We start from the raw sequence: 21,940 nt of genomic DNA on the forward strand, positions 1-21,940 counted from the left end.
ATGGTAAAAGTTATGCACTTGTTTTCTAGACTTAAGTTTTTATGTACAATAACATGCAATAACAATACTTAAAATTTTAAGGGAAACATTTCAGTGGAAAATACATATCTATTTTTAATAAATATGGGCTATCGCACTGTGCTTTTACATGATAAGTAATGGGTATTATATCAGATCTTATAGCTAAGAATTTTAAAAATCACTTTATTATTGTTATGGTGTATAATCATAATGAAGGAAATAATGAATTTTCCAGAGGTTACAGAAACAACAAGTCTCACAATGGAGACATTATTGGTGTTCGCTCGAGCAAATCGATGAACAACAGAACAGTGCTGCAGTAAAAATAAACTTTTAAAAATTAAAATTCATAGCTCCCTGAATCTATCATTTGAACCTGTCTAAAAGTATCCCTAACCTATTCTAGGAAGAATGCTGGTTGAGTTTTTTGTTTTGATCTGTTTTGGGGTCACACAGAGTGCTCAGGGCTTATTCCTAGCTTTGTACTTGTATTCCTTAGGGAACCATATGTAGTCCTGAGGATCGAACCAGAGTTTGCCATGTGCAAGGCAAGTACCTTAACCCTTGTATTATCTCTCTAGTCCTAGGAAGAAATCTGAACAGAGGATTTACTCATTGAATCTTCTAATAGAATAATGGCAAAGCAAAATTGTTCAGCTATAATGATTTTTATAAGTGTCCCTTATGGTTTGGGGGATAATCTCCTTCCTGAAATGTCCTAATGTGTGGCCAGGTCCAAGCACAAGCTTTATTTGGTTTTAGGGTTAATTTAAGGTCTGGTACAGAGAAAGTGTCCACCTTGGTTTGTTGAATGAAGGTTTCTCTGAAGAAATTAAAGGGAAGAAATGGAACTTAGACTTGTGTTATAGTTTGATAATTATGGTAGTTTTATTTTTGCTTTATGAGCCACACCCAGTTGGTGCTCAGGTTTTACTGCTGGCTCAGCGCTGAGGGGTCAATCCTGGCATGCTCAGGTGACCATATGGATTGCTGGGGATCAAATTGGGTCGACCACATGCAAGACAAGTACCCTAACTATTGCTACAGCTCCACCAAGTTATAGCATAGTTTTTAAAAAATTACTCTGTAACTTGCACAGTTCTCCACATTAGAACAGATTGCATAATTTAATATGATTTGTGACCAAATGATTGACAAAACTGATCTTCATCTAGGAAGCATTAACACTTTTTCAGCAAAGAGCCAGATAGTAGACATTAGACTTTGCAGTTCATTCAGTTACTGTTGCAGGTACTCAATTCTTCAGTTATACAAAAGCAACTCTGTTATCTAGTGTAAATGAACATGGTTTTCATAAAACTTTAATTGCAAACACAGTGGCCATTTTTAGCCTGTGATCTATAGTTTGCTGATTACTGGTACAGGAGGTCTAATGTATCAATACATTCAGTGTACTGAATCATGTACTGAATAATGTACCAGTGGATTCAGTGTACTGAATCCCTTCCACTTCTCTATTGAGTTAACCATATATTCCTCAGATTTCACATCAACCTTAGTGTAAGGTTGTAGAAAAAACAGAATGTGGAAAGAACAGTTGACATTATTAGTGCCAAGAGTAATACACATGCTTTAACGTAGGGGTTTGCCTCCTAGGATACCACTTTATCAAATTCTACATGTGTGAAGGAGGCGAAGGTCTCAGATATAAAATATGCTTGCTCATTCAACTTTGAAACTGGGTTTTGGTATCACTGTATCACTGTCATCCCGTTGCTCATTGATTTGCTTGAGTGGGCACCAGTAAAGTCTCCATTGTGAGACTTGTTGTTACTGTTTCTGATATATCGAATATGCCATGGGTAGCTTACCAGGCTCTGCCGTGCGGGAGAGATACTCTCAGTAGCTTGCCGGGCTCTCTGAGAGGGGCGGCGCGATCGAACCCAGGTTGGCCGTGTGCAAGACAAACACCCTACCCGCTGTGCTGTCACTCCAGCCCCAGGTATTGGTGTACTGGTAAGAAATTTACTGAGAATATAGTTTTACTGAGGGAGGCCCAGAATTGGGGCAAATAGAAATAAAATACAAATAGTCCCCTATAGCACTCAAATTAAAATTAGATTGGTGAAGTTCAAAGAAATTCAATTCAAAAATTTCAATATTAGAATTGAAATATAAATTCAAATATATTTCAAATTCAAATATATTTGAAATATTTGAGTTTCAAATATATGAAATTCAAGAGTGTATAAATTCAAATTATATATGATTGAAACTTGTTACTATTCAGGTTTGTATTATTTATGAAGTGGAACCTACCTTTCATCCTACAGGGCTTATTAAACCAACAAGCAGTAAGAAAGTAGATTACAAGGGGATAAGTTGTATGTTGTTAACACTGCACTTGTAAGAAACTTTCTTCTTTAAAAGCATGTATGTGTCAGTTCCCAAATTTTGTCTCCTTGAGGACATTTATATTAGAAAAGCACTGGGCTACATTTATACTCATTATCTTCTCACTGCCATCCCTACTCCCTCACACACATTCCACTTATCTACAAAGTTAATACATCCACACATCCACTGTTGGAACACTGAAGAACAAGGCAAGCTCTGTTTCAGGAGGTGAGTCAGTAGAAATGAAGCCAAATTTTATGAATAAGAGTAAAGTTATAGATACTACAATACAGATATTCTGTCTTTTAAGCAGTTTGTAGAAACTTACTAATGTACTTAATAGGCAGGGTGATGGTTGGTGGTTGTGACATGGACAGTTATGTCTATATTTAGAATTTATATTTGAATGGGGAAATTTGAGTGACTAAGATAAGATGACTTATCTAGGCTGAATTCGTAGAAATGTTGGAAAGACCAGTCGTTTCAAATGCTGCATTGTAGCTGCCAGCTTCTTTTGACAAAGAAACTTTTTGAGGATAAGACACTAAGGAAGCAGGAGATTTTGGCAAACCCTCATGAGATCATGAGGAGGATTCTATATTCTGTTTCCAACTACTTTCACTCTTTCTCATCCTTGCTTAACTAATGTTGGGGCTATGTTTGGAAGGAGGATCCTCCTGCAAAGAATTTGGCAATTCCCTACTCCCATACCCATTTTCTTCTTGTATTGGCTTTAGGAGATACAAGTTTTTCCCTAGCCCTAATACCCTGCGGACAGATAGATATTAAGGCAGTCTGGGTATGCTTTTCCCCCTTTTGAATGTAGCTAGTTAGAACTACCTCCTGTTCCAGGTCATCACTGCACCTTTATTTGAATATTGGTTCACTAAAAAAGGTGTAATTCTTAGGAACAGAGTTAAACAATGTTTCTTATTGATAGGAGTATTGAAGCTGTTTTATAAAAAAGAAAAATTGTTTTTGACCCCCCCTTTTTTTTAATGTAGGAGCACTCCTATTTATTCAGCAATTGATTAAGCTGATTGAATTGGGCATGAACTCCACATTACTTTTTAAAAATTTTCAAATTTTATAAGTTAGTTCACAATGTTTGTTTACATTCAATATTCAAACACCAATCCCACCACCATTATACCTTCCCACTATCAAATTCGGGATGTTTCCATCCCAAGCCCCAATCTGTGTCCCAAAACACAACCGAAGTAGTATATTTCGTATTGTCTGTTATGAAGAACTGCTGAACATGTTTACAAAAAAGTGTTCATATAGGAAACTGTGTGAAGATTGTTCTATTTTTGCAGGAAGTCATTAAGACACCCTATAGGATATTGCTAACATGTTGTTAAAGTTTGGGTGATGTGAGCTTTGGTATATATATTTGAAAATATGTATATATGCATATATATATTTCCCTCTATGATTTGTTGCCTACCATATGAACCCCATCAGATGTGGTGTGGTAATAATGGAGAATGGGTAGGGAGTGTTTCATGATGTGTCGTGTGGCTGCAAAAGCAGCCACCTGGTCCAGGAAAATGTTTACTCATATGTGAGGCTCAGCCCAAGGGCATGGGGAGCGGCCTTGAGCGTGGTGGCAGTTGAATTGTGGGGGTTTTTGGCTGCTGGGGTTGGGTCCCTTGGGGTGGGGAGGGCTCTCACTAGCCCCCCTCTGGGGCACCCCATGTGAAACAGCCTGGCTCGGAGTCCGGTGGCATGGTTATGGGGGCCTCGTGTTATGCACCCTTTCTGGAGAAACAGCCATGGGATCTGGATGGTGGCCAATGATGAGATCATCTGGCACCAGCAGGAGGTGGCTTATGGGCGTGATACCTCAGTCACCGGAGACTGGGGAAAGCAAGCAGAAGATCTCCACTCCTGGTTCCATTGAGCCCAGAGTCCAAGATCACAAAGTTCTGCATTACCTGAGTTCCTTAGGACTTCACTCATGCATGAGGCTCAGCCTGAGCATATGGGGAGTGGCCTTGGCTTTGAGCATGGCGGTGGTTGGGTTGTGGAGATTTTTGGCTGCCGGAGCTGGGTCACTTGGGGTGGGGAGGGATCTCTCACCAGTCCCCCTCTGGGGCACCCCGTGAAACAGCCTGGTATGGAGTCCAGTGACATGCTATGGGGGCCTCATGTTATGCTCCCTTTCAGTAGAAACAGCCTTGTGATCTGGACGATGGCCAATCTCCACATTACTTTTTTTTTAAATTCTATTCTGAATGTTAATTTTATTTTATTATTTTGTTATTACTTTTCCCTTTTTTTATTCATTGTGAGATAGTTACAAAGCTTTTGTTTGAGCTTTAGTCATACAATCATCAAACACACATCCCTTCACCAGTGCACATTTTCCACCACCAAAATCCCTAATATTGCCACCCTCCCCCACCCCCATTCCAACCTTTCCCCTGCCTATGTTGAGCTTATACAGCTGAGCTGGAGGTGGTTTGTGGGTGTGTCTCCCACATATCTAACTTATGGCCATTTAATTTCTTGGTAAACTTGGCCCCAAGTTGTTGGGGTCTGGCCAAAGGCACAGCGGCAATTTTGGGGTATCAGGAAATCTGAAGGCACCATCAGGCTGCTGATGCACTCCCCCCACAGGTACAGGTTGACCTGATGGTGGCACCATAACCCTGATTGCCCCTTTTTTTTTTTTTATGGCTCGCTGATATTTTCTTTCTTTTTTTTTTTAAATTTTATCACCATGTGGAAAGTTACAAAGTTCTCAGGTTTATGTCTCAGTTATACCGTATTCAAACACCATCCCTTCACCAGTGCCCATATTCCACCACCAAAATCCCCGGTATACCCCCTGCCCCCCACCCCAACTGTATAACTGATGAATTTCACTTCATTTTCTCTTCACCTTGATTACGTTCCATATTTCAACACAAAACTCACTATTGTTGTGGGAGTTATACCCCCAAACAAGATAACCCTACTAAGGAAGCATTTGATAATTAGTTTTCCATTAAAAGATTGTATGTTTTCAGTTTTTAGAAAAGGTCGCGCGGCCACTTCCAAAATTAACAGCCTTGAAAGTACAGTATAGCACATGTTCAGAACCCATAATAGTTTTATTAAATTCATGTGTTATTGTTTTAACCACCTCTGAATAAATTTCTTTTGGTGGTGCTAAGATCAAACCCAGGGCCTCGCATATGTAAGGCAGACATTCTAACATTGAGCCAATTCCCTGGCTTAAAGATTTTTTAATAACCTCTGCTCAAATATTATGGTGTATAGTGCCTCCAGAGTCAAACTATCTCATTTCAGATAACTCTCATTCTAAAAGTTTTCATTTTGTTCAGTTAAAATTTGTGTCTCTTTTAAACAGCAATTTATTTCCTATCCTCTGGACTTTCACAAAGTCTTTGTCTTCTCTAATGTAACAGATGTTCAGATAATTATAGATAATTCTAATTAGGTACTTTCTTGTATAGCATAGTATAGTATCCTACTGTATACTGTAGTAGTGTAGGGATATGTAGTTTATGTACATAAGCTGGCAGGCTGCATTTGATTCCTAGATTTGCCACATATTAGCCTCATGACCCTGTCTTTTGTGACTCAACTTCCTTACATGTTAAATCGTGATTATAATTATACTTACAGGACAAAGGGCTATGACTATTTAGGGCTTTACTGTTTTCTAAATAGTTATATATACTTGTGTTATTTAAGTGCTCATTCTTCTGTTTATTTCATGTTAGCTTATCAATAGTATATATAATTCTTGTGACACTGGTTTTATTTTTAAGAGAAGTAAACAAAAAAGAAATTTAATAATAACATGTGTTCCTCCTGTATGCACAGAAGACTAATTTATCCACATGGCTACAGTTATAACATTAATCCTTTTGTTCATTTATTTTGGGGGGATTGAACCCAGGACATCACACATGTGAAGCATGAACTCTGCCACTGCCACATCTCCTACCCGTAGCATTGTTTTTTAAGTGGAAGCGAATGAGTGAGATGTAGTATATACTTCATATTTTATTATACTTTTATAACAGAGAGTCTCTTGCCCCCGTGCCTGGCTGTCTTCCCCAGGACCCCTCGGAGGGGATGGGTTTCAGTTTCCCAACCCGCCCCAAGCAGAGCTCCCATGGCCGAAGACCACCGAAGCCTAGCCACACCCATGCTCAAGGCCCCTCTCCACACGTTCAGATGAACTTCACACATGAAGGAACTGGCAGAGAAACCCAGGTTTGTGGGACCCGAGGCTGAGACTTCCAAGCCTGCTCGGAATGGGACTGGGCCTCTTCCGCCCAGATTCCCCATTTTCCAGTAGCTAGGTAGTCACACCCAGGGACTGCCCCGGCGCCATCTAATCCCACCAATGGCCAACATCCAGAGACTATAAAACCAACTTCCCAGAAGAGAGCGACAAAGAGAGTTTCTTTCTTTTTTTTTTTTAAATTTTTTTATTGAGTCACCATGTGGAAAGTTACAAAGTTTTCAGGTTTAAATCTCAGTTATACAATGCTCGAATACCCATCCCTTCACCAGTGCACATATTCCACCACCAAGAATCCCAGTATAGCTCCACCCCGCACCCCCACACCCCTAACCCCCCCACGCCCCTAGCCCCCCCACCCTTAGCCCCCCCGCCTGTGTAACTAATAAATTTCACTTTACTTTCACTTTGATTGCATACAACATTTCAACAAAACTCACTATTATTGTTTGGAGAGTCTCTCCCCTAAAGTCAGACCTGCTGAAAAGGAAGCATTAGGTAATTTGTTTTCCATTGCTGAGGATGAAGAGGTATGAGGTCGAGTGACCACACTTAGCGGCCTCTCGGTTTTGGGTTTCTGTATTTTAATATTTTAGTAACTAAGTCCAGAGTGATATCTGCCAGAAGTTGCATCGTTGCCAACTTGTACTTCTCAGTTACATTATATTCCACATATGAGTGCAATCTTTCTATGTCTGTCTCTTTCTTTCTGACTCATTTCACTCAACATGATACTTTCCATGTTGATCCATTTATATGCAAATTTCATGACTTCATGTTTTCTGACGGCTACATAGTATTCCATTGTGTAGATGTACCAGTTTCTTTAACCAGTCTTCCCAAAAACAAAAGCCCAGGCCCAGACGGATTCACTAGCGAATTCTTCCAAACATTTAAAGAGGACCTATTGCCAGTTCTTCTCAAGCTTTTCCAGGAAATTGAAGAAACAGAAACCCTCCCAAACAGTTTCTATGAGGCTCACATCTCCCTAATACCAAAAGCAAACAAGGACACCACAAAAAAAGAAAACTACAGGCCAATATCCCTGATGAACACAGATGTGAAGATTCTCAACAAAATATTAGCAAACAGAATTCAACAACTCATCAGAAAGATCATACACCACGACCAAGTGGGATTCATCCCGGGGATGCAAGGATGGTTTAACATTCGGAAATCAATCAACATAATCCATCATATCAACAGAAGAAAAGATAAAAATCATATAATCATATCAATAGATGCAGAGAAAGCATTTGACAAGATCCAGCACCCCCCTTTATGATGAAAACTCTCGCCAAAATGGGTATAGAAGGGACCTTCCTCAATATAGTCAAAGCCATCTACCACAAGCCTACGGCAAGCATCATCCTCAATGGGGAAAAACTAAGACCCTTCCCTCTGAGAACAGGGACAAGACAAGGATGCCCACTCTCTCCTCTTCTGTTCAATATAGTACTGGAAGTACTTGCAATAGCGATTAGGCAAGAAAAAGATATTAAGGGCATTCAGGTAGGAAAGGAAGAAATCAAGCTCTCACTATTCGCTGATGATATGATATTATACTTAGAAAACCCTAAAACCTCTACCAAGAAACTCCTAGATACAATAGACTCGTATAGTAAAGTTGCAGGCTATAAAATCAATACCCAAAAGTCCATGGCTTTCTTATATGCAAATGGTGAGAGAGAAGAAAGCCACATGATAAAAGCTATCCTGTTCACAATTGTGCCTCAAAAAATCAAATACCTTGGAATCAGCTTAACTAAGGAGGTAAAGGACTTGTATAATGAAAACTACAAAATGCTACTTCAGGAAATAAAAGAAGACATGAGGAAATGGAAAAATATCCCCTGCTCATGGATTGGAAGAATTAATATTGTCAAAATGGCAATTCTCCCCAAAGCATTGTACAAATTCAATGCGATCCCTATAGGGATACCCTTGTCATTCTTCAAAGAAATGGAGCAAGCGCTCCTGAAATTCATATGGAACAATAAGCCCCCACGAATAGCTAAAGCAATTCTTGGGAAAAAGAAAATGGGAGGAATCAACCTCCCCAACTTCCAACTCTACTACAAAGCGGTAGTCATTAAAACAAAGAGAGTTTCTTGCCCCTGTGTCTGGCTGTCTTCCCCGGAGCCCCTTGGAGTGGGTGTGGGTTTCAGTTTCCCAACCCACCCCAAGCACAGCTCCCACGGCCGAAGACCTCTGGAGCCTAGCCACAGCCATGCTCAAGGCCCCTCTCCACACGTTCGGATGAGCCTCACGAATGAAGGAACCAGCAGAGGAACCTAAGTGTGTGGAACCCGGGGCTGAGACCTTCAAGCCTGCTTGGAATGGAACTGGGCCTCTTCCGCCCAGATTCCCCATTTTCCAGTAGCTAGGCAGTCACATCCAGGGACTGCCCCTGGCGCAGTCCCACCAACGGCCAACATCCAGAGACTATAAAACCAAGATCCCGGAAGCATCTTATAGCCTACCAAGCTACCGAGAGTTTCCTGCCCTTTGTTTGGGAAAGCCTCACAAACTCCCCATGGTGTATTCATATGCCAAAACCAGTAACATTAATGGGTCTCATTCCCCTGACTCTGAAAGAGCCTCCATTGTGCACCATTGGAAAGGACGAGTAAACAGAGGCTTCTAAAATCTCAGGGCTAGGACTAATGGAGACGTTACTGAGACCGCTCGAGAAATTCGATGATCAATGGGATGGTGATGATGATGATGATGATGATGATGATGAAATTGTTTGTTTTAATAGTTACCATTGTTTATTATGGAGGGGAATTTGAAATCTTGTAGGATGTAGAACTACTCAGCATATACACTTTTAGGCAGATGATTACAATCTATTACTAAATAATGTTAACTAACATTTATAAACACTTGTTTGCCAGGCACCTAATGTCTTACCTCAGTTGTATATCCCAATTCAACCATACTTGCTAAATAATAAGGTTTGGAAAGATGAAAAAAAATTGTCCAAATTCTCATGGCTAGGAAGTGGCAGATAGGGGATTCATATTAAGATAATCTTTTTTTAAGGCCCAGTTTCTTTTTTTTAAAAAAAAAATATAGGAGTACTGCTATTTATTCAGCCATTGATTAAGCTGATTGAATTGGGCATGAACTCCACATTACTTTTTTAAAATTCTATTCTGAATGTTAGAATTTTATTTTATTATCTTATTATTATTATTTCCCCCTTTTTTTTTTTTTTTGCTTTTTGGGTCACACCTGGCGATGCACAGGGGTTACTCCTGGCTCATGCACTCAGGAATTGCCCCTGGCGGTGCTCAGGGGACCATATGGGATGCTGGGATTCGAACCCGGGTCGGCCGCGTGCAAGGCAAACGCCCTACCCGCTGTGCTATCGCTCCAGCCCCTATTTCCCCCTTTTTTAATTCACTATAAGATATAGTTACAAAGCTTTCATGTTTGAGCTTCATTCAGACAATCATCAAACACCCATCTCTTCACCAGTGCACATTTTCCACCACCAAAATTCCCAGTATTCTTTCACCCATCCCCGTCCCAACCCGTTCCCTGCCTGTCTGGCGGACAATTTCCCCCATACTCCGTCTACTTAGGTTACATTCTATATTTCAAAACCAGTCTCATCACCACTCAAACTTGCCAAAAAGGCAAAAAGACAATTTGTTTTGTATTGTTTGTTATGGATAGAATATAATGTCCAGGAAATTCTGTGTCATTCTCTTCCAGGAGCTTTAGTTTATAGTCTCTGGGTCTTGGCTTTTGATGAGATTACATGGCACCGAGGGTGGCTTGTGGATGTGACTGCCAAGCTACTGGAAAACTGGGGAGCTGGGAGGAGAAGGCCCAGTCCCAATCCAAGTGGGCTTGGAGATCTCAGTCATGGGTTCCCGCATACCTGGGTTTTCCAGCCAGTCTGCTCTACAGTGAGGTTCATCCCGTGTTGGGTGAGGCTAAGGCCCAGTTTCTTAATGACTACATTGTGGTGAGAGTGAGATTAATGTTTTTACATTTCTCAAAATGGGGCATGGATTTTAAACACTGAGAAACACTGCCTCATATATTCAATTAGAAATGTTTATATTAAGCAGATGGAGACATTTTGTTGAATATAAGAATTCTGGAACTAGAGAGATAGCTCAGTAGACTTAGCACAGACTTTGCATATGGGAGATCCAGGTTCAGTCTCCATATCACAAGGTCCCCTGAGCACAATTGAGAGCAACATTTTTTAAAATTAATTTTTATTAAAGAGCCATGATTTACGAAGTTTCACTGAAAGCAACTTCTGATTTCAGAGCCAGAGTAGCTTTCCAGAAATGTGTGGCCCCCAAAAAATCAAACAGAAAGACAAACAGAAAGTCATGAAGAAAAAAAATCATAATCTGAGTTGGAAGAGAGAGCTAGATTATCAAATGGTGTAAAGGAAGTTAATAATGTTCATTATCTTAATTTTGGTGCTCTCACAGGTGTATAGATATGTTAAAGTATACTTAATGAATTGTGCAATTTAAAACCGTACAGTTTATTGTATGTCAGTACAGTTTACATACATCAAAGACTCCTGAGAAGTTCTATTGTCCTAACAAGTCTTGGACATGTTGAATATTTTTCTGTATACTTATATGTTAAGTATTTTGTGTGGAAGCTTATGGAAAATAATGTGAAAATACACATGACATTAGTCCCTTTAATTTATTATGGCACCTTTAAAACTCTGCTTTGTATCATGAATGAAAGGTACAGTTATCATTAAAGTATCACCTATTTGTAATGTCAGGATAGGAACAGAGATTTATTACTTAAATTGAAAGTAACAAACAGATTTATTACTTAAATTGAAAGCTTGTCAGAAATCCCACAAAGCTATCCAGTTGGAAAGATCTATACATTTGTGCAGCTGACAACACCAGGCAGCCTCTGAATCAGGCTAACAGCCATGTCAGTTCTATTTCATTGGTACTGGGACCATGGTTACCTCGGGTAACCATGACCTGTTATTCTCCTGTTTACTTAGACATGAATTCAGTCTCAGAAACTAAAGGGACACATTTCAAAGGTAGAAGAAAGCAGCAGTAATATGGAGAATAATGTTCTTTGTAACATTTTGTAATTTTTAGACAGCAGAATATAGCGATGAGGACTTTGGAGTTGGTGACTTTGAATCTGAGTCTTCACTCTACTAATTTGCTATGTGATCTCTTGAATAGGTAACTTAAGTTCCTTGCTCATTTGTAAATTGGGGCTCATGCCTGTATCTCAAGTTATATAGGCAAAATTTATGTAAAGTCCCTAGCACTGTGCCTGTACATAGTAGATACTGAAAATTATGTGTTGCACTATTACTGTTGCTATTATTATTTTATATAAGATATAATTGTTGGGATGTGTGTATTGCATATATTGATTACAAGAATTATGAAGAAGAGAGAAATAATTTTTAGAGACTCCCAAAAGATAGTCTTTTGAGGGTTTCTCTGTAGAAAGCTGTTATAATAAGAAAACCTTTGAAACCTCTTAAAACCTTTTGTTTTGGAAAGAAAAGTCATTAGAAAAGCTGCAAAGTAAAAAAAAAAAAGAAAAGCTGCAAAGTAGAAAAATGGGGACCAAGAGTACTCAGTGGTAGAATATAAGTGTTGTAAGCATGCAGTTCTGGGTTAATCCCCAGATTAACAACAATAAAATATATTTGCATATTTATGTTGTATGTGTATGTAGAGAGACCTATATGTGAACTTTATGACCCACCAAGATTCATGTATTTTGCCATTAACTATAACTTTTTTTTTTTTCTTTTTGGGTCACACCTGGCGATGCACAGGGGTTATTCCTGGCTCTGCACTCAGGAATCACCCCTGGCCGTGCTCAGGGGACCATATGGGATGCTGGGATTCGAACCCGGGTCGGCCGCGTGCAAGGCAAACGCCCTACCCACTGTGCTATCGCTCCAGCCCCAACTATAACTTTTTGATGTCATACAAATACATATTTTTTTCTTTTTTAGTGAGGGTAAATTCTAAGATTGTGGAATATAGCATTTGTCTTCTAAAAACGAAGGCTGTCTTTTATATAACCAGTGTTATGACTACAATAAGAAAGTTTAACGTTGATTATTTGATTCATAATCCATGTTCAAATTTTACTAATTTCCTAGTAATTATTCTTTATAATAATTTCTCCCCCAGTCTAGAATTAATGCAGCATATTTAGTTGTCATTTCTTTGGTTTCTTTTAACCTGAAATAGCTCACAATATTTCATTGTTTTTCCATGATTGGCATTTTATTAATATAGGCTTGTTTTATAGAATGTTTTTAATTAGTGTCTGTATGCTTGTCCCTCCTAAATTGATATCGTTCATATATATTTTTTCTGTTGTACTGGAGCGATAGCATAGCGGGTAAGGCGTTTGCCTTGCACGAGTCCGACCTGGGTTCGATTCCTTCGTCCCTCTCAGAGAGCCCGGCAAGGTACCCAGAGTATACCGCCTGCACAGCAAAGCCTGGCAAGCTCCCCGTGGCGTATTCAATATGTCAAAAACAGTAACAAGTCTCACAATGGAGACATTACTGGTGCCCGTTTGAGCAAATCGATGAACAACTATATATTTTCTGCTAATGTGTCATCAGTATTTCACATTAGTTGGTGTTATTGGTGATGTTAATTTGATCTGTTAGCTAAGAAATTTTTTTTATATAGTGGTATAATTTTTCCCTTCATAATAAGTGATAATTATAATTAATAAGTAATCTCTGGGACTTTGTCAGTGCCAGGGATTGAATTTAGAGTCTCACGTATGCGAGATAAATGTTCTGCCACTGAGCTACATCCCCAACCCAATAATAAACTTTTTTTTTAAGATGAGACTTTGCATATAGTATCCTCACCTTGATTGGAAGCTTATTAAGAATATATTTTTATATTAAAAATTATGTTTAAGGGGCTGGAGTGATAGCACAGTGGGTAGGGCGTTTGCCTTGCACGCAGCCGACCCAGGTTCGAATCCCAGCATCCCATATGGTCTCCTGAGCACCGCCAGGGGTGATTCCTGAGTGCATGAGCCTGGAGTGAGCCCTGTGCATCGCCGGGTGTGACCCAAAAAGCAAAAAAAAAAAAAAAAAAATTATGTTTAAGGGGGCCAGAGAGATAGTACAGCAGATAAGGAGCTTGCCTTGAATACAACCTTACGTGGATTCGATCCCCAGAACTACATATGGCTTCAAGTTCACCAGGAGTGATCCTTGAGCACAAAGTCAGGAGTAAGCCCTGAGCCCTGCCGAGTGTACCCCCAAACCAAACAAAATCAAAAGCCAATAAATAAAATATATGTTTTATCTGAATTTGGCTCTGTGGTAAAGCAGATACCTCACATGTGTGAGGCCTTGGGTTTGATCCCTGACACTGAAAAAAAAAAAAAAAACATTACCACTTGTATCACTTGTCATCCTGTTGATCTTCGATTTGCTCAAGTGGGCGCCAGTTAAAGTCGCCATTTGTCCCTGTCGCGTGCTAGTGCAGCCCAATGATATCTACTTGCTCCAAGAACAGGAAGAGCCTCAAATCGTTCATTCAGGGATTTGAAGAAGAAATCTGACCATCTAGTTGGTGGGCAGCCATGAGGTCTTCTGACGTCCCGTGGAATCCAGTCGCTAACAGCTCTAGTCCAGCAGTCATCTCTGAATCGCATTACGTGACCGGCCCATCTGATTTTTGATGCCTTGGCAAACGTGACAGCGTCCCTGATTCTTGACCATCGACTGAGGTCGGAACTCCGGGTTCCTTTTCTCACTTGAGTGAGACGTGATACTCCTAGCATAGCTCTTTCGATTCCTCTTTGGGATACCTGAATAGCATTCTCATCCTGTTTGCTTAGGGCCCAGGTCTCTGAGGCGTATGTTAGTGCAGGAAGAACGGTGGAATCGAAAAGATGTACATAGTAAGTACTCAGTATTAGTGACTATCTGACCTTGAGTTTCCTGGTACCAGATTGCTGGTTACATTTCTCATAAGGAATTTTTGTGTGCCTAACCTGAGAAGAATTTAAACAGATTCCTCATAGTTAAGTGCTAGGTTGAGTTGATCACTAATTTTAGTAATTAGATATTATTATCAGGTGTCTCAGACCTGTAGAATGGGATGAGAGTAGTAGCACTGATCTCTGAATATTTTGAAAGGTTATTTGAAACAATAATTGAAGAAAGCTCTGTTCATTACCACTGGAAAACTTATTAAATGATTAGTATCCTCCCATTCTAATTTACATTTTCGATGAAAGGAAGTTTCTGGGTGGTGTTCATCTTTCACTTTAGACTTATTTTTTTTTTTTTGTGCCAGCCTAGTACTTGACCATGAGTCATGGGGTGTCACCTTCAGTCTTAAGAATTAGGTCAGGTTTCTTGTGGCTCTTGTCACATTGCCACTTGAACTTTAGCTGGAGGGATGAAGTAAGGCACAATTGCAGATGTTTAGCTGACATTTTATTTGGGAGGGCTTAATAGAAGCATCAAGGCAGAGTAGCAAGTCATTCTGTCCAGCATTTGTTTTGTTTTCAGCCTCTGCCCTTGTTGTGGACGGGCCTAGGCATCCCCCGAACCCAGTCCCTGTAAACAGGAACGAGTATGGAGAAACTTGGCGCAAGAGCGAGCCATCCCCTGACAGCAGGCCTTGACAGGCGGCTGAAGGACCACTATGCTCTGGCGGCCAGCCTGAAAAGGGGGTCGAAGGGCCACCATGCTCTGGCAGCTGGACTTGAGAAGAAGCTGAAGGGAGGATTGGCTCATATCCGCCTTGGCCATGCCCAAGGCCACATCTCCTTCCCATGTTTCTCAAGGGTGAGATCACGAATCACATGAATCACTAAATCCCGTTAATCATCGATTTCTCGAGTGGGCTCAGTAACCTCTCCTTTCATCCTTTCCCTGAGATCTTAGAAGTCTCTCTCCACTTGGCCCTCCCAAAGATGTCACACTGGAGGCTCTTTCAGGGTCAGGGGAATGAGATCCAGCTTGTTACTGGATTTAGCATATGAATACACCATGGGAAGCTTGCAAGGCTGTCCCATGTGGGCAGGAAACTCTCAGAAGCTTGCTAGTTTCTCCCAAAGGGAGAAGTAGGCTACAAGATAGCTGGGAGCTTGCTTTTAAGTCTCTGGATGTTGGCCGTTGATGGGATTACACACACCTGGGTTCCTCTGCTGGTACCTTCATGCTTGAGGCCTGTCCGATCGTGTGGAGAGGGTATCTCCACATGGCTGTAGCTAGGTGGTATTTGGCCGCCAGGAACTCTGCTCGGGGTGGGGAGGGAAGCTGGAGTCCATCCCCTCCGAGGGGCCCCGGGGAGGACAGCCAGGCGTGTGGGCAAGAGACTCTCTTGAGATAAGGGTGAGATAAGGAACCGAAATAACAAGAAGGAACCAAAAAACAAGTAATGTTGGCAAAAATAAAGTTGCTCGCACAGCTTGATTAATATCGCTTATGCCGCTTATGTAACCTGCTGATCATTGCTAAAATAAGACTATATAAATCCTCTTGGATTTCAATAAACTTGCTGTATGCCATTTATTGCATGCAGCCCTCCCTAGCCCACTCAACTCTCATTCCCTCTCTCTGGCCAAGGTTCAAGTTGTCCGTGTGGGATGTGGCATGCCCTGAAGATTTTCTTTGAATTTTCACTGTACCATATCTGACTCAGAGTTAGCAATTGATCATTCAAGTTGTTTTATTCCCAAACTTCGCCAAAATGGACCGTTCATTTTTCTATGTATCTATCATTGTACCTCTAGGTGCCCCAGGCATAAAGTTAAGGGGTAATGGCAAAGTTTGTCTAACTAACTTTCTCTGCCAAGTTATTCTGATCTTTTGTATGCAGTCAGGATATGAAATTAACAGAATACAGGCAGTCTTGCTCAGGGAGAATAATTTCCCAGGTCAGGTCAAACAAGGCATTTCACTGGGAAATTGTGTTTTGTGAACAACTTTTACCAGATACAGTTGGTTCATCTTCAAATGTATGCTGTGAAATTGATATATTGCTTAATGTATCCACTTTAACATCTCTGAAATACTGAGACTTTTTCTCACCAGGTAATTCCACTGTCTACCATTAGTTAAAAGAAGATGGATGCACAGACTTCAGCCAAAATCAATACGAGAAAGAGGAGGAAAGAGGCACCTGGACCCAATGGGGCAACAGACAAAGATGGAATTTCTTCTAAAATGCCACGCTGTGCATTTGTAAGTAGATATTTCTTTGTTAAACAGTTAATGTGCCAATGAGAGGGTGAATAATGATAATGCTTACAGTGACTAGTAAGTATATATTTTTGGGTGTTAGAAATCTTATATTTTCTTTATAATCGAAGCTTTGTTGTAAGAGCTTTACATTGGAATAAGAATAAAAATGGTAGGAAAAATTGAAGGTTGTGTGTACATTGCTAAAGATCACATTCAAATCAATGAAGTATAGAAACTAGGCCTCCAGCTAGTTATCTCTTGGTATCATTTCATGGTATTTAGTTTTCTCTGCTTTAGTATCCTTTATTCTAAACCATTCCTCCAGTCTCTTGCTGGTTATATCTTAGACTTGGTTCTTTTTGCATAACTCCCTACATTGTTTTCCTTTATCTCTGGGATATTGTCTTTGTATTTACTAACTACTGCCAAATCTTCAGTGAAAGACCCCATTCTAAATTGCTCATCCCATCTCAGGTTGTACCCTACCTAGAACTTCCCCTCAAAATCATGTTAAAAAATGAATGTGCAACTGAATTTTGTTATTGATATACAATATTATGAAACCCATGTCTTAAAATCCCATTGACTGAGTCAAGGATATGGTTCAATGGGACAGCACTTGTTTGGTATACGTGAGGCCCTCAGTTTTTTATTGGTACTTCATATTCCCTTGAGTATTGGGAATGACCCAGAGCACATCAAGTATGCCCCTTCTCCCACAAAAATCACAGTAACATAAGTATCATCATCATCATCATCATCATCATCATCATCATCATCATCATCATCATCATCCCGTTGATTGTCGAATTTCTCGATCAGTCTCAGTAACATCATCATTCATCCTAGCCCTGAGATTTTGGAAGCCTCTCTACTCATCCTTCCCTATGATGCTGCATTGGAGGCTCCTTCAGGGTCAGGGGAATGATACTCAGCTTGTTACTGTTTTTGGCATATGAATACACCATGGGGAGTTTGCGAGGCTCTCCTGTGTGGGTAGGAAACTCTCAGTAGCTTGCCAGTTTCTCCCAGAGGGAGAACTAGGCTATAAGATATCTCGCAGCTACACAGCTTCCGGGAGCTTGCTTTTAAGTCTCTGGATATTGGCCGTTGATGGGATTACAGGGCGCTGGGGGCAGTCCCTGGGGGCAGTCCCTGGGTGTGACTGCCCAGCTACTGAAAAGTGGGAAATCTGGGCGGAAGAGGCCCAGTCCTGATCGGAGCAAGCTTGGAGGTCTCAGTCCGGGTCCCACACACCTGGGTTCCTCTGCCAGTACCTTCATGAGTGAGTCTCGTCCAAATGTGTTGAGAGGGGCCTTGGGCATGGTTGTGGCTAGGCTAGGGAGGTCTTCGGCCACCGGGAACTCTGCTCGGGGCAGGGAGGGAAGCTGGAGCCCATCCCCTCCGAGGAGGCTCTGCGGAAGACAGTCACTCGTGCAGGCAAGAGACTCTCTGTATATAAGTATATATAAGTAAGTATAAGTATAACATAAGTATATATTTCAGTATATTTATTAATACTTATTTGTAATCATTGGTCAAAATGAAGCTTCCATTGGTTAATTCTGGAACTTTATAGCCCAGGGGGAAAAATCTATTTGCTCTTACACAACTAACAGTTGTTCCAAACCATCTTGAGCAATAAAAGGAACAACAGGTCCACAAATAGAAGACATATTTCAGCCAACTGATAACTAATAATAATGGTGGGGGCAAGTATATTAGCTTCCTATTCCACAAATTTTATGACCTAAAACATTAGGTTTTTTATTATTTTTTTTTTGGTGGAGGGATATTGATATTTTTGTAGTGGTGGAGTGCAGTGATATTGTACATCAGTAACCATAAACTAGCAGTCTGTTAAACTATATACCTAAATATATACTTTAATATCTTTATATGTACACATGTAAGTATATAGTATAAATCAAAGTATATATTTGTATATATATGTATGTATATACATGCACACGCACACACACGCACACACACATATATGCATGCATACATGCATTGCTGGTAGAATTATCCCAAGCAACGTTTTGGAAGAAAATGTTTATTTGACACTTTCTTTTAGAACTTCCCCTATAACTTTTTTCACTTACTCCCAGCTCTTTGTTATTTCTTCTTTCTTGAGATTGTCTTTCTTTAATTTGGGGGGGTGGGAGTGGAGTGGAGGTTGTGTCACACCTGGAACTGCTTAGGGATTACTCCTGGCCCTGTGTTTGCTATAATCCCTGCCCATTAGTTTTTTTAATGTTATCTTGCATTTCTTGAGGTCATAAGTCAGGAATGGATCACAGAGGTCTAAAATCAAAGTGCTGGCAAGGTTGAAGTTCCTGTAGGAGAGTGTTTTCTTGCTAACCAGAAGTCATATCTGACCACAGCCTTATCTTTCTGACTCTGGTTTCTGCCTCCTTCATTCACTTATAAGACCCCTGTGACTACATTGAACATACGCAGATGATCCAGGACAAACTTTCTGACTGAAAATTATTTACTTTGATTCACATATGCAAAGCCTCTTTTTCCATGTAACATAGTATAGTCTTAGTTTGTAGAAAATTAAATGTAGACCTCTATTGGAGGGAAATATCCTGCTTTCCACAGCAGAATGTGCAAACTCAGAAAATGACTCAGTAGTCAACAGTACAGGACATAGTTAATTTCTGAATTCAAAATATAGTGGTTGTAGCGGGCATTTCAGCATTCTTACTTGGAAGAGGTCATATCCAGATAGTTGATATTCTCAGTCAATGAACAGTAATAAAGCAAAGGAAGCAGTGGTAATGGAATAGACTCTGAGAGAGCTTAACATTTCTTGGTCCTTAGCATCTGAGGAATTTTAATGCATCAAATTACTTTACTTTATATATTCATGTCACTGATAAGTTAAGTGACCTGCTGCCCATTCCGCATTCCTTTCTGGTACACATTGGCCTTTTAGTCTGGGCTAGTGGTGAAAGATTCACTAACCCGACAGGCTAGACCAACCCTAATGAGGTATGTCCACTGAGTAAGCTTGCCTGTCATCTCTGTGGCAGTATATTTTCTATCTCTGAATCACTTCCAATTCTATATTCTAAGCATATTTTTACATTCCACAGATGAGTGTAATTTGTGACTATACCTTTTTATATTCTAAATTTCTATATTCTAAGGTTTTCCTTTTTTTAAGTAACAGATTTGTGAATCAAATATTCTCCCACTTTTACTATACAATGTAATGTTTCTTTTTTTAATATTTTCAGAGTTGTACAACCATTACACAACTAATTTCAGAATCTTTGTCACCCCAGAAAGAAAACTCAGACCTATTAGCAATCATCACTGTTTCCTTCCAGTCTTCCCATCTGCTAGAAACTGCTCATCTACTTTCTGACTTGATAGATCTGCCTGTTTTGGACATTACATACAAAATGGCATTCTACTGTATGTGATTCTTTATGGCTGGCTTCTTTCATTGAACATGTTTTTCATATTGATGTTATAGAAGTGTTAGTAATTTCCTTATTTCCCTTTTTTGTGGTGCGGAGCACACCCAAGTGTGCACTCCTTACTCTGCACTCAGGAAACACTCCTGGTGAGTCTTGGAGGAACTTATGGGTCCCAGGAATAAAACCCAAGTTGGCCACATGCAAAGCAAGTTTCCTTTACCTGATGTACTGTCTCTCTGACCCCAGTAACTTATTTTTTTTTTATTACTACTGAATAACATTCCATTGTTTATCACATACCACATTTGTTCTTTAGTCATTTACTTATTAACCGTGGTTTATATTATAACTTAATAAATAAGATTTCAAAATTTTATCATACACTTACAAATTGCCAGCTTGGCAGCTGAGTGTAAAGATTAATAAGACTTTCCACTTGAGAGATACGTGCATAATATAGAGTCCTATGACTCAGAACTTATTAGTTTTAGAAAATGTTTTCTTGTAGGTGAAAAGGACAGGAAGGGTTGAAGGATTGCCAAGTATTAGGTAGCAGAGCTGGGGGACCAGGAGGAAATGGATAGAAGAGAAAACAGAATTTGGGGGGAAATTTAAGGGGTAACTCTATGGCTGATTTGTCTAAAAGTACAAAAAAAATTCACTGGTACGTGTGTTTATAAAGGTATAGTCAAACTACACTCATCTGTGGAATATAAAATAACATAGTGTGAGACTAACACCCAAGGACAATAGCAACAAGGGCTAGCAGGGCTGGCGGACCAGGAGGAAATGGATTGAAGAGAGAACAGAATTTGGAGGGAAAATTTAGGGATAATTCTATGGCTGACTTGTCTAAAAGTACAAAAAAATTCACTGGTACGGGTGTTATAGGTATAGTCACAAACTACACTCATGTGTGGAATATAAAATAACATAGTATAAGACTAACACACACCCAAGGACAGTATCGACAAGAGCCAGGAGTTGAACGCTTACCTCAAGTGCCCGGGGCGGGGGGGGGGGGGGGGCGCGGGGGGAGGCTGAAGGCAGTTGGGATAGAGAAAGGACCACTAAGTGATGGTTGGAGAGATTGCTCAGGATGAGAGTTGTGTGCTGAAAGTGGGTAAAGGACCAAACATGATGGCCTCTCAGTATCTGTATTGCAAATTATAATGCCCAAAAATAGATAGAAAGTAAGAAGGAAAGTGCCTGCCATAGAGACAGGGGGTGGGGTGGGGTGGCAGAAAGGATACTGGGGACACTGGTGTTGGGAAATGTACAGTGGTGGAAGGATGAGTATTGGAACACTGCATGACTGAAACCTAATCATGAAGAGCTTCGTAAGGGTCTCACAGTGATTCAATAAAAAAAAAAAAAAAGAAAAAAATAGATGAAAGAGTGCAAAGTCAGATGTGTGAAATAACAGTATGTTTAGCAAACTACAGATTGTATTGTGTTTACTTAAAATTCAGAAAAAGAATCTGTTATTCAGGTGCCAGGGTAATGACTCCAAAGGCTAGAGTACATGCTGAGCTTTCAGGATCTCTGGGTTCGATCCTAGCACCACTGAGCTAGGATAGTTCCCTGAGTTCCCTGAGCATTGCTGACAATGATATTTGAGCACCAAGT

General features: G+C 40.2%; 1 protein-coding gene across 4 annotated transcripts in view; it reads left to right on the forward strand.

The window, feature by feature from the left end:
- Positions 1-21,940, forward strand: part of PCYT1A (phosphate cytidylyltransferase 1A, choline) — an 80,002-nt gene that overhangs the window by 28,932 nt on the left and 29,130 nt on the right. For all 4 annotated transcript variants that reach the window (XM_055129283.1, XM_004618668.2, XM_055129284.1 and 1 more), the window contains one exon: positions 16,725-16,874. In XM_055129283.1, the coding sequence (XP_054985258.1) occupies positions 16,758-16,874 (117 nt within the window). In that variant the 5' untranslated portion in view covers positions 16,725-16,757. The remainder of the gene's footprint in view (positions 1-16,724; positions 16,875-21,940) is intronic.

Source organism: Sorex araneus, chromosome 2 (genome assembly GCF_027595985.1).
Source record: "Sorex araneus isolate mSorAra2 chromosome 2, mSorAra2.pri, whole genome shotgun sequence".
NCBI lineage: Eukaryota > Metazoa > Chordata > Mammalia > Eulipotyphla > Soricidae > Sorex > Sorex araneus.